The sequence below is a fragment of the Glarea lozoyensis genome, assembly GCF_000409485.1.
Source record: "Glarea lozoyensis ATCC 20868 chromosome Unknown GLAREA19, whole genome shotgun sequence".
In the NCBI taxonomy this organism is placed as follows: domain Eukaryota; kingdom Fungi; phylum Ascomycota; class Leotiomycetes; order Helotiales; family Helotiaceae; genus Glarea; species Glarea lozoyensis.
In genome coordinates this window covers 562,723-576,057 of record NW_007360993.1, presented here as the reverse complement: position 1 = coordinate 576,057, position 13,335 = coordinate 562,723, and the positions used below count along the sequence as shown (strand labels likewise).

At 47.8% G+C, this 13,335-nt stretch overlaps 4 protein-coding genes across 4 annotated transcripts; 3 read left to right on the top strand and 1 right to left on the bottom strand.

The window, feature by feature from the left end:
- Positions 1-1,111: 1,111 nt before the first annotated feature.
- On the top strand, positions 1,112-3,457 carry GLAREA_12715 (uncharacterized protein; the record flags this gene model as incomplete). The annotated part of the gene is made up of 2 exons (XM_008083496.1): positions 1,112-1,219; positions 1,268-3,457. The coding sequence occupies 2 exons, from the start codon at positions 1,112-1,114 to the stop codon at positions 3,455-3,457; spliced, it is 2,298 nt and encodes a 765-aa protein (XP_008081687.1).
- Positions 3,458-3,841: 384 nt separating this feature from the next.
- Positions 3,842-6,794, bottom strand: GLAREA_12714 (BAR/IMD; the record flags this gene model as incomplete). Its single annotated transcript, XM_008083495.1, has 6 exons — positions 3,842-4,560; positions 4,609-5,652; positions 5,757-6,409; positions 6,455-6,540; positions 6,594-6,686; positions 6,759-6,794. The coding sequence occupies 6 exons, from the start codon at positions 6,792-6,794 to the stop codon at positions 3,842-3,844; spliced, it is 2,631 nt and encodes an 876-aa protein (XP_008081686.1).
- Positions 6,795-7,296: 502 nt separating this feature from the next.
- GLAREA_12713 (Protein kinase-like (PK-like)) lies at positions 7,297-8,731 on the top strand (the record flags this gene model as incomplete). The annotated part of the gene is made up of 3 exons (XM_008083494.1): positions 7,297-7,370; positions 7,426-7,525; positions 7,754-8,731. 3 exons carry the CDS (start codon positions 7,297-7,299, stop codon positions 8,729-8,731), a joined length of 1,152 nt encoding a protein of 383 aa, XP_008081685.1.
- Positions 8,732-12,105: 3,374 nt separating this feature from the next.
- Positions 12,106-13,031, top strand: GLAREA_12712 (uncharacterized protein; the record flags this gene model as incomplete). Its single annotated transcript, XM_008083493.1, has 4 exons — positions 12,106-12,347; positions 12,459-12,664; positions 12,735-12,972; positions 13,028-13,031. The coding sequence occupies 4 exons, from the start codon at positions 12,106-12,108 to the stop codon at positions 13,029-13,031; spliced, it is 690 nt and encodes a 229-aa protein (XP_008081684.1).
- Positions 13,032-13,335: the final 304 nt, after the last annotated feature.

The following is a 13,335-nucleotide window of genomic DNA, read 5'->3' as shown; positions in this document are numbered from 1 at the left end:
CCAATGCTGAGTATACGAGACACCAAATATAAAATCTATCATCTTGGGAGTTCCCCCTTGTGCCTTCTGGACCGCTAGAGGTGCCTTGGGATGAATAGAAGTCTTGCTTGATGGGGTGACTGAGGTTGATGGTCCGGATTGTGGAAACACCCCCGATCCATAAGCAAACGCATAACGGATGGGTGCTCGGAAATTCCACAAAACCTGTCGCAACGCTTCCCTGAACTCAGTATTGATGATTATATGCTGATTCGCGCCGAAGTTGTCATGTGGTAATTGAGAAAAGTTTGAAATGTCATAGTTTGGATTGTCTTCCCAATCTGCTGGTGGGGTTGCAATAGGTGAAATGGGCTTTGGTCCTTTATCCGCGTCGCTCGCAAAATTCCTGCTTGTACTAAGCGCAAACCGAGCTGGATGGTATATGCTGTTTAATGGAGAGGCTCTAGCAGATATCCGAGGCGCGTTGATAAAGCGAATGTACTACAATGGCTGTTAGCCGTTTGCTGGCGGTAGGAAGTATGGCTGTCAGCTTACCTGAAAATGCCGGATTGCCATTGCGAGCTGCAAATTCCAGATGGAACTATCAGTATCTGTGTTTTCGCTGGCGCAGCAGAGGCTGCGATGGGTTACGGGTCGTACTTGTCATACGCCATGGAAATGGAATATATTCGCGGGTTTGATGGAGTGGAGTGTTTGTTGAATGGCACAGAATTTCACGGCAGCTCCCTTGAAATGCCGTTGTCGCTGTCCCACGGGCGGTCGACGCGGCCCCTTCCGGCGCCGTTGGGAAGGGTTAAACACGAATGAATTGAAACCAGAGTCAACAAGCGATCAAAGGAAAAATAGGTAATTCGTTGGCACGTCTTATATGACTATACTTAGCTCTATAAGAGTTGCAGTAAACAATTCGGTTTGCTATCCTTTTCTTTCTGCACATCAATTTTGACGTCAGAGGAGTTCTTCGGCATGCTCTTATCGATAAGGCTTCCGTAGCAACGAGACTGTTGTCAGCTTCACGTGATCGCAAACTTCCTAAAGCAGCTCTTTCAGTTTCTACAACACCAGAACAGGACGACAACCAGCGCGCGCAAAGCGCCAAAGAGACTTCAGAATGAGGCAATCACCTCACCATCCGAACGACTCTGCAAGACGAAGAAGTTCTGTTGGCCAAAATCTGCGGACGAGCTTTGGCAGCAGTATCCCTAGAGTTCAATCTCGGGTCAGTATGTTGATTTCAGTCGTTGCGCGTTATACTAAATCATCGTAGATTGCTCTTGCTCGATCAACAAACCATAACCAACCTGCTTTTGATTTCCTTACGGGCGAGTCGGTGAACTCGCGACCACCTTCGAGAGGACAGGATTTTAGGAAATCCACGTTGCGCAAAGCACCCTCGACCGAATTTGGAAATGAAAATCGTGTGTCAGACGAAGAGGAGGAGAAACGAAGGCGGGAGCTGGAGGAATTAAAAGCGGAAATTAAGACCCTAAAATACACGATAGACAATCACAATCAGGAGGAGGAACTCACTAAATTGCGGCATGAAAGTGAACTGCGGGATGTGCGCCGAAAAGGCGAAGAAGATTTCAAGGCGCGACAGGCCACGGAAGCTGAGAAGTCGAAAGTGGCAAGACAGTGCGAGAGCTTGTTGAAAGAGATCTCGGAGCTCCGAGACGGGGGAAGTAATGAAAAAGCCGCACTGGATCGGCGACTTAGGGAAGTTGAAGAAAGCAAACGCGTGTTAGAGGAAGACGTAGAGGATTTGAAATCCGAACAACAAGAAAATATCCGGAATGTGGAAAGAAAATCCAAAGAGCTGCAAACTAGAAATGAGACACTACAGCAGGCTGTAGAGGATCTTCAGCAGGATTCTGATAGACGTGAGAGCTTGTTGCTCGAGGCTCAACGGCAACTTGCAGAGAAAGATAAAGCCTGTGGTAATTTGGAGTCCGAGGTCTTGCGCCTGAAAGCACAAACAGGAGACTTGGACACATTAGCGATCATCAAAAAGGAACTCAGTGAACAAGTCACTCACATTCGTACTCTTGAAGCTAAGAACAGAGAGCAAGCGGCGGAGCTCAAGCACTTCAAACAGCTGCATAAGAGTGTGGAGGTCGCAGAAGAGGAAAAGCGATCGTTACAGAGGAGAATTGACATTTTGGAAGGTATTGAGAATGAGCTTGGTGAAGCCAAGATCCAGCGACAGCGACTCGAGGACGAGAGGCTTGCCTGGACTGCGTACCTACAAAGCCAAGCTGGCCCAGATGGACAGCTGGAGTTTGACTCACCGGAAGCCCTTGCAAGAGCTCTTATTACCGAAAGATTGCAGACCGCAACGTCTCTTGAACGGTTAGGGGCGTTAGAAGCAGAATTGTCAGACAAGGATTTGCAGATTCAAACCCTCCAAACAGGAAAATTGGACCTTTCGGCCGAGATAGAGAAGCTTAAAGCCAACGGTGGTGGTGCTGGGGATAACAAAGCGCAGTTAAGACTTGAACGACAACGAGCCCTAGCAATCAAAGAAGCTGAATATCTTCGAGCGCAACTCAAGACCTACGATACTGAAGATGATACTTTCTCCCCGGAAGCTGTTGATGAAGCGAAGCTGAAACGTATTCAAGAACTCGAGGATATGGTGGAACAATACCGTCAAGAGGTACAAACGCTTCACAACGACATTGCTGCTCAAGAGAAAGCTGTTCAAACTCCGGCACCAGCTCCCGAAACTGGATCGAAACGTCCTCGAGATGACGAGGCAGAGAACGAACGTTTGGGTCTTCTGTCAAGAAAGAACCGCAAATTACAAGACGAACTAAGCACATTGCAAACCTCTCAAAAAGTCCTCGAAAAAGAACTTTCAGTAACCAAAAAGCGTTTAACAGCCGCCACAACCGAAAGACAAACCCGCGTCCTCTCTCTCCGCTCAAACCCAACCTCAGAAGTCGAAGCCATCAAACTCTCCACCCTAACCACCCTCCGCCAAGAAAACGCCGACCTGCTCGCGCGCCTCCAAGGCGACTCAACACCCACCACCGTCCCCGCCTCCGCCCTCGAAGCAGCGCAACAATCCATTCGCGACGTGCAATCCGAGCTCGAATCCGTCATCAAGCGCAACGACCGCCTTAAGAAAGTCTGGGGTGCCAAATCGGCCGAGTTCCGCCAACTAGTCATCTCGCTGCTCGGCTGGGATATCGTGTTCATGCGCGATGGGAAGACGCGAGTTACCTCTGCTTTCTACCCATCAAAGGATGAAGAGGAGAATAGTATCCTCTTCGATGGCGAGAGGGGCACGATGAAGATTAGTGGGGGTCCTCAAAGTGCGTTTGCGGTTAAGATTGGGGATCAGATTAAATTCTGGGTTAAGGAGCGGGGGAGCATTCCGTGTCTGCTTGCGGCGTTGACTTTGGAGTTTTATGAGGAGGGGAATAGAGATGGGACGTTACAGGTAAACGTTTAGAGCCTGGAGGCACGGGATGATGATGTTATGATAGGGGGTTTGTGTAGATATGGAGATGGATTGGCATATTGCTGGTGCTTTGGCGTTCGAGATGGGCTGGTATGAGGAGGAAGTTGTAATCTACGTTTTGATATGGAATAATACCCCTTTTTGAATCCCTTACTGGATGAAAAGCGTGTCATCACGAATCAGTACCCTACAGGAAATGAAAGACCACGAACGAATTCTCAATCAACGAAAGCGACGTGCCTTGTCTTCAATCATCAACACATCCTAATATTCACACCACATCTACATACAATAAAACTTCCTCCCTCCCATCAACCCATCAACACCCGCTCACCTCGCCTATTACGCCCCTTTCTCCACCCCCTTTCAACCATCTTACAAAGCAGCATTAACAGCCTCATATTTCCCACTAACAAACTTCCTCACCCCGCCAACATCAACCCAATTCCCCCTCGCCCCCTCCGTCCCCTCATCCGCAAACGGATCATCCTCTTTCAACACAACCTCCCGTTCCTTCCCCTTATTCACCTCAAGTCTACTCAACGAGATCCCACTCCCAAACACCCCCTCGCCCATCCCCAATCCCTGAATCTCCCAGCGCGCTTCAATGCGTCCAGGCGTAGGAACGGCGCCCTCGGACCCGGCGAAACGACAGATAACTTTGTTAGGTTTGACATTCAGCGTGATATCGCCTAGCCGCCAGTAGACCAACTTTTGCTCTTTGAGGTGAGTGCCGCTTGGTTTGGTTTGTACGGCCGTGGCGCGCGCGCCGTCGTAGTGGGCGACGATGACGAAGTTTTGGAAGTTGATGGACTCGAGTCCTGAGGAGGGATTGACGCTGTACTCGACGAGAAGTTGGAGTTTGTCGCTGAGTTGTTGCCATGCTGGTTTTATTATGAGAGGCCCTTGGCCGAGAACGTTGGAGTCATCGGAGTGGCCTTTGTAGGTAAATCCGACTGAGCTTCGAGCGGAGATAGGGGCTAGGTCGATAGTAAATTCGTCGGATTTTTCTGTTGATACTGGATGGAGAAAGGTTCTGTTAGGACCAATTGCCTCCAGGTTAGGAAAGTTATTGATACGAATTATTTCTTGTTCTTAAAGCAGTTAGCATCTTTCGAGTATTGGTTTAGGGGGCTACATACCAGGTGGTAAAGGCGCATCGTCATCGTTGCTTCTGTTATACACCAAAGCAATTTCACCGCTAATTTTGCTGGTCTTGATAACCCCATTTTCAAATGTCGCGCTCACAGTCTCTATTATGGAAGCATTCAACCCAATATTGTGCATTTCAGCATGTTTCACAGAAGCGTGATTCGTAAGTGAGTGCCCAGAGCGGATTGATGTAGTGTCAGAAACGCTAGGTGCGGCTCTGTGATCACTGTTGGATAATGCGGCCAGAGCAGCACTTCTACCAGGCATCAAACTTGGAGAAGGTGGAGGAGGATTTTCTGTAGTTGGTATGTTGAACGATTCCGAGGTCGGCATAGTACTATTGGAAGGCACAAAAATGGTGTTTCGCACATCTCTTCGGCCTCTAACAGTACCTAGTTTCCTATTCGGCGTAATCATTTGAGATGATCTCAAGGTATTGGCGACATTTGAGAGAGCCGCTTTTGCATCATCATCTTGTTCTTGGATAGGGTCTGGCCTGATATCAAGTTTAAATTGTGGCTGTTCAATTTCTTGAGCAGCTTCGGCTTGCGCTTGGGATATTGGATCATTTTGAGGTGCCGGTACATTAAATCCTTCTGAGTCCTTGCTCACTTCTTTCAAATGCGAAGGTGGCGGACCAGGTGGTGGCATAATTTGAGACATATCAGACATGTCCCCACTTCCGTTTGCCCCGCTAGTCTTCGGTCGCTGAGGCAGTGAGTCTGTAATATGAGCAGACTGGGCCGTCACGCCATTAGTACCATTAGTTGGTGCAGTTGGGCTCAAATTTGGGGGAGATTCTGCAAGTGACGACAATCTATTGTCGCGGGAAGGAGATTCGCGTAAATTGTTTGATGAAGCACGTGGCGATGGGCTTGGGCGACCATCTCTGCTCGCCGACGATCGATCAGGGCGACCGAAAGGGACGAAGCCACCCTTAGATGGTGAAGGAGCTCGTCCAAATGTTGGTAGAGAGCCATGTATGCTTTGGCGTCGTCGACCCAGCATAGTTCCAAATCGGCTTTTGAGATTTTCTGTCAGTGCTAGTTAGTACAGGCTAGTTTTGGGCATTCTCCAGGTCGTGTTCGCTCTTTCTAGTTCAAACTGAAGATACTTGCGACCAAGCTTTGGTACATACCTTTCTCGGGCCTGCTAGAATGTTGACTCCGATCGTCTCCTTGATTAGACCCAGGTGTAGGAGGAGGTGGCATAGTCGAAGCTGCCATCGATGGAGCAGTAGTACTCTCGGCGGTGGACTGCTGTCTCGTCATTCGCCTCTCTGGTTTCCCCATCATACCGGCTTGCGACCAATTCTTAATCTCCTGGCTGGTGTTTATTTCCAACAGAGAATTCAAGGTTTGCTCCACCGCAGTCGTGTTCCTCTGCATGAGATCCGTCTGGTGAGTCGTATATTGAGTAAGGACATCTCGAAGATGATTCAGTCTCGTTTCGTCCAATGCCTGGAGCGTCTCGAACACGAATGGAGCTTGCGAATTCCATTGCTGTTCGGCAATCTGCAGCTGTGTAGATGCCTTTTCCACTTTTGCCGCGCTTGCTTTTCCACCCTTCTTGCTTAATTTGTCTGATTTCTCCTGGGCCTCATCTAGCTCTTTTGCCATTGATGTCAAGTTTCCCTGTATGGTTGTTATGCCTTGCATTTCTCGACTGTTCGCCGCAAAGGCCCGAAGTGGTTTCTCGACATCTTCTTCGATCCGCTGCGATAGTGTGTGATGAGAGCTGGCGATTTCGTCCGTCGCGATGACTATCTTTTTCCAAGGCACGTCGAAAACACTTCAGAGGTCAGCGCAAGCTCCGCGTTCCAATTAACAATCCTACCCAAGATCCTGCCCAACTTCTGCCAGAGGCCTCTTAGCTAGCTTTCGCAGCCCTTGGACATATGCATCCTCAATCCTGCGTCGCTCCTACTATAATATTAATATGGTGCCGTCCCAGCCTCTTCCGGAATTGAATATACCTGTAACCAGTCTGCGATTTCGCTATTAGTCTTCCCAATCCGCTTCACTCGTTCATTGAACTTCGATACCGCGCTAGCTGGTTGCAGCCGTTCCTGCGCACATGTTAGTCTGCTGAGCATTGAAACTTGTCCTACAAGAAACAGCTAAATGCGACGATTACTTACCAGCATGGCCGGATACTCCTGGCGTGATAGCTCCATTTTGCTTATATTTGTGCTCTCGGACACTCGAACCTACAGCCGGCGAAAGCGCATAATCAGAAGGACAACTGCAGAAATAACGAGGATATCGTGGACTTGGTGACGTGAGTGATTGGGAGAGTTGGGATGAATCAAGCTGGCGATGCGGCTTCGAGAGACTCGAATACTGGGGTCAGAAATCGGTCTTCGGCGCGCGGCTCCGCGATCCCTCGGCGGAAAGACTGTAAAAAGTTGGACGCTTTTCACGCCAAGCCAGACAATGTACTTTCTTTTCTCGATATTCACATTACGACAGATGGGTCGCTTTCTGTTTCTTGAATGACGTTTTCGAATCAGTCTCATGCACGGATAATTGCTATTCTCGAAAGAAGTCCATTCATTCATCCAGCGGCAGAATAGACGATTTGAAGTACAAATCCAAAGTACCGAACAGCTAGCCTTACAGCACTTATACGTCCACACTAAACCGCTCGGCTTCTTCGGAATCACATAGTGAAGAGGAATGGACCCCACATCATCCTCTAATTGGAGGTCAGATCTGAAAGCAGCCGAAAGATATGATCATATTGAGAGGTTGTGAGTTGTTTCAGAAATGAATAGAAAGGAAATATCTGATTCTGTCGATTGTTAGGAGAGCAGCCATTGAAGCGAAGGGTCTCAGTTCTACAGGCACTTCACATAAAACCGCATTTGCAGCAGAAAATGATGCATACAATACGTCCAGTTCCAGGGTGAGCTTTTTACTCTCTTAATTTGTTACTTTCTATTGTCACATGACGTTGCAATGCCCCCAGGTTCCGCGAATCAGTAAGTATTTGCAACTCAATCAAGAATGATGTTCTAGAGAATATTTGTCATTCCCAATTTTCAAACAGTAAATTAGTGGAAACCGTTATGTTTTCGTCAGAACTTACGCAGATGAAGACTTGCACCCTCTGTCATATCTAACTTGTTCGCAGGAAGCCTACGAAGCAGCTTGCAAAACAATCTATGAGGAAGGTTATTCCGAGATAGAAAACGGCAAGGCACAGTCCGATACTATCGGATATTCAGGTATCACTATCGGGCAGTATTCTGGTTGTCAACACATCGCAAGCGGACTCGTGTCTGAAGTATACAGGTCAACGACAGTTGCTCTCAAGGTGATAACCGAGACTCGAGATGTAGAACCACATAATCCTGCTCGCGAGGTTAAGATTCTAAGCGAAATATCACACAAACATATCATCGAGCTTGTGTCAACATTCAAAGACGACGAGGGGAGGCTGGTGTTAGTGTTCCCGTACATGCCACTTACCTTGGCAAAAGTCATAAACTCCGGTGCGGTCCCTGGATCTCTGACGAGGAGTTTTTTCCGTGACATCTTCTCAGCTCTGGAGTATCTACATTCGCACAATATCATTCATCGAGATGTCAAACCTTCTAACGTTCTCCTCGCCTCAGCCACTGGACCTGCACGCCTCTCAGATTTCGGCACATCGTGGCATCCAACGTTCTCCTTACGGGACGAGCCGGTGAGCCATAAAGTGCTTGAAGTTGGTACTACGTGTTACAGAGCTCCAGAAACGCTTTTCGGTTACAGATCGTATGATGTAAGCCTCGATATGTGGGCGGCGGGTGCAATGCTTGCTGAGTGCTTAAGGAACCCGCCAAAGCCACTTTTCGAATCCAGGGAGACGTTTGAGGACGGCAATCAACTCGGTCTAATCCTAAGCATATTTAAAACGATTGGAACACCGACAAAAGACACATGGCCTGAGGCTTTACACTTCTCCACGCCACCTTTTCAGTGGTACCAGATATTCGCTGGACATTCCTGGGACGATCTACTTATTGAAGTGGATAGTTCAGGGAAAGATCTGGTGAGAGGGTTGATCCGCTACGAGAGCGTTGAAAGATTGACGGCTTCGAAGGTTGGAGATCCCAATCAGAGATAAATCTGCTTCTTTTTGCTGATCTTCTGTCTAGGCTCTTCGGCATCCGTTCCTTACTTCAGAACTCTAAGCACAGTGGGGAAAATATTTCCCATATCATGTGCACTTTTATATGGTACCGAATGTACTTGGCTACGGAACCAATGTAGCTTGTGCTGTGATCTCAGCCGTGTTGCTTCACCGATCAGAACGCGAATGTTAAGTATTCTCCCCAACAGCGGTCGCTCTCATTGTAAGGGTAGGAATACAAATATCTTGCATTCCAAGGATGAAATCGGAATATCACCCACGACAGTCCGCCGATGGATGATCTAATGCCCGACGGTTGGCCGTCCATGACTTTGATTATTAAGAATGTATGTTGTGTCGCCATAAGCAGGTTGTGGGTTGATCTATATGGATAGTATATCATTCTGTTGTGATAACCAGCCCATTGTAGCGGAACGTAACATTCGTCTCATCAACGTCGTGTTTTCATTGCATCTGTTAGAACCATCAGGATTGCTCATTTAGGCTTGGCGGCTGCCGAACCTTGAGATGTTGAGCTTCACCGGTAAAAGAAGAGGCTGATATCCACAACCAAACACAATGGCCTCTTCCGATGAGCCGGAACCCACCAGGACCTGCATCTCGACCTATTCCTGTGATTTGGGTACTTGATCGCAGTGAGTTGGCTTTCGCCGACTGTTGCCTTGTGATTATTCAAATCTTTTCCTTCCATTTTCAACCTCTTTGAGATCGGAATGGGTTACGTGGAGGTACCCGTATTTTGAGTAGGACACAATCGTCCCGTTTTGGCTTGTGACTATCGTAATGTGTTCACATCTCAAAGTTCCATGCAAGAGTTCCATGATTGTTGAGAGAATAGCAGCTCGAAACAGCTCTATCTCGTATTGAGCCGTTCCTGGAGAACTAGGCAACTCTTTTAATGGTCGAACTTCGATCAAGATGCAACACCACAGAATAACCGTGCCTTTTCTTGGCAGCATTCGCATAAAGCTTGTGTATGCTATTGTGTAGTACTCAGGTACGCCCTGCGAATTTTCGGAGTGAACGTATCTCGGATGGGCGTCAAGGGCAGTTGTTGTCCCGCCGGGAATTGATTACTTTTCAGTATTTGGTAGACGGTGATTGATTCGATTGAGGTACCAATATAGACCAGGTCTGGTTGTAGCAAAAATGTCTGCCTGGAAATTTAATATCGAAGTGAAAATGACTTTGTTGCCAAGAGGAAAAGTTCCGAATAAACGATGGCGTGTGGATTAAAAATTAGGGCGGACAATAATGTTTTCTGTATACCCCAGTCATCTGACCTGATCACTGCATAGATACTAGCCATCTTCTAGCACTTGACAGGGGTTCAGATCGAGTGTATGAGTGGTCCAACAGCTCCCGACGAGCTGTTTGATGGTTGGTCGCTTGGAGATTCTGAACAGATTTTTAGGATAGATCTGGTTCCGCATAGCTATAACGAGACGAATTAGGCACCAAGAGCAGCCCATTGAGTAAGTGTAAGCTCCGCCATAGCTGCACTCAATCGATGGCAAAGCTTACCAAGATGAGAGCATGATCCGGCGTGGGAACACTGAACGCGCCTGCGGGTATTCTGCAAACAAATAGATCTAGATGATCACTAACATGCGGTTCGCACACTGATCTTCCCTTCAAAACAGACGGCCCTCAATCGCTAAAAAGAAGTCATTTTCCGGCCTGGGTGAGGGTTTAGTGGTGCCTGGCATTCGCCAGCGCAGGTTTCCGAAATTGACAGTGCCGGCTGTTTTGACCAATCTTGTATCGTGATCTGCTCTTTTTTAATGGCGGCTTAGTGGTCAAAGTTGGTGTTGAAACTTAGGCAAAAGATCTGTAGATTGCCGGCTATTGATGGTGCGTCGTTGAAGGAAAATCGCCGGAGAGGCCAGAATGTCAACTAGCCCTGCGCTTACATAATAGCGCGCGACCCCTGTGCTTCCCCAGACGCAGCCGACCCAACCTTATTTTATCCTAGACGACATCTCATCTATTCAATCTCTACGTCCGCTTACCATTTGCTCGTTGCCACCACTTATACCACTCGATACATTAAATTCTCCAATTACTATCTATTAATGCTTGCTTAGCTGTTTCTTATGCTTCATCGGACTCTAAACGGGCCATTTTTCATGTACAGTCTTTGGAAACCCCCAGGGTTCTCGGCGAATCGCCCAGAGCTATGAAGAACCACTTTAGAATTGCTTTACTTCCTCTGTGCAGACTCGCTACTGCTCATCAGAGTGGTAACACGGCTTCATACCCTATTTCGTCTTTTGGAACTCATCTTGGTGTTGGGCAACGGGCTCATAGTCCGTTGGTGGGGTTGCGGCGAACTTTAGACAACCTAGCACTTTACCTCTTTGTCGGGTCCTTTGCAATTTGAGGCTCCTCAGGGCACAGGCGCGCGGCTGTGGAAGTGTGGTAGCGGATTAAAGCCTAGGTTCAGTCACGTTCCTACATGCTATGGTTAAGCCACATGGCTTCTCTAGGTCTCTGGAATCAAGTATTCCGAGTTATTTAGGCTTCCCTTTGAGCAAGCGTTACTTTCAGAACGCAAGCTACCATCTCTCTCTCCTTGACATGGAACAACTCACGGAGGCGCAAGTGTGACCATATTGAAAATGCTGCTGCAAGCGCTCCAGTTATCAAAATACGTGTTGACGGCGCTGATATTCAGAGCTCAAGGCAAGGGTCACATACATTGCACCTACATTGCCCGTATCCGTGTCCCGAAATGCATAGACTGGGATATGATCATGTTTCCTACGGCTCGCACCCCTTCTATACATAGCAAAGATCCAATTTACGACACCTTCATCCCGATATGAATCGCAGTCACAAGCACGCTATGAGCCACGTTGTTGCACGGTCCCCACCATTATTGGATGCTGGGACCGGAACCAGTATGTCGCCTTGTAACTCGAACTCTCTTGTCTTTACAGCTACAGTCTGAGAACTCCGTGTTCGCCTATGTTTAGCCGATGTACTCTTTCATCCTTTTCTTCTCGTATTCTACCTCCAAATCCACATATTACTTTGCGATCGTGGCGCACCTATATTGTTGCGGGCCCATGTTTTCTCGGTCCTCACCAAAATGCGGGAGGATATCGCTTTGGCGCCACAATGGTAACCAGACCATATTGCAACAAAAGTCTACTGCCTGGAATTTAATATCGACATCGGTGGCAATCATCCGTTCCATACTCTCCCCCTGTTCAACATGCACTCAGCTGCAGATATAAAGAGGCCTCATTTCCTCCACATCTAAATTTCACCACCGCTCTCACACCATCTCATCAAACAGTCAACTTCGTCCATCTACCAGACCAGCACAAAAATCAATCAGAATGATTGCCTTCCTTCCAATCCTCGCCTTCGCGGCCACCATTCTTGCGGCACCAGCACCAGCCCCTGAAACGCCTGTCCTCACTGTTCCAAACATCCCAGGATCCGCACCACCAGCTGCTACTACTTCAGCAGCTGCCGCTGTTCCAGATCCTTCCAAAGTCACGATTGAATCAATCTCCTATGGTGGAACTGGATGTCCCCAAGGATCTGTTGGCTCTTTCATCTCTGCGGATCGCCTGACGTCTGTTGAATCCCATAACCATACCCAAAACAGCACATTATCCTTTCCAACCATAATCACTGTCATACTAGACACAAATCACAGGTCACTAACCTAAGTGTTTCTTCACAGATTCACACTCATTTTTGACAGCTTCGTGGCATCCATTGGCCCAGGAGTCCCAGTGACTGCCAGCAGAATCAACTGTCAGCTGAACATCAACCTCAAGTATCCATCTGGTTTCCAGTACAGTGTCCTCGGTACCGATTTCCGTGGTTACACTTATCTCGATGCTGGTGTCACTGGGGTTCAGTCTGCCAACTATTACTTCTCTGGATGTACGTATTTTCAATTTTCAACGTTAGTAGTCTGTAAGCCGCCGCTAATGACTTTGTTTCCGCATTGTAGCTTCTACTCAAGCTGCGACAACGTCCACCTTCAAAGGTCCTCTCGACAGCGATTACTTGATTTCGGATAAGATTCCTTTCACTTCCACCATCTGGTCTCCTTGCGGAGCTTCCCTCCCACTCAACGTTAACTCTCAAGTCCGCTTGAGCACCACCAAGTCGGGCGCCTCCGGACTCATGACCCAGGACTCCATCGACGGAAAGGTTACCTTCGTTGTTGGTGTTCAATGGCAAGCATGGTTAGTACTCAATATTACGGCCAGCTCCTCAAACTTTACTGACTTTATAAAATAGTTAGTTGATTACAGCAAGCATAGAACTTTGTGGCACCCCTGGCTTTCTCTTATGCTCACCATTTTCCAGGCAAAAAATAAGTTATTTCTTACTGATGACTCTTCATTTCGCGGGAACCTATATCGTTAAAGATGGACGCTGGAAATCTGGTTTAAGTGCTTGGTATGGGGACTTGAGGCGGCTTGGATACTGTGGACGGTGGTTGTGATTAGGCGAGGAAGGGTTGGTTATTTGCTTGGATGTGTCGTAGGGATTTGGTCGAATTGGAATATATCAAGCATTTGATATGACGAACCGAACCTTCATAA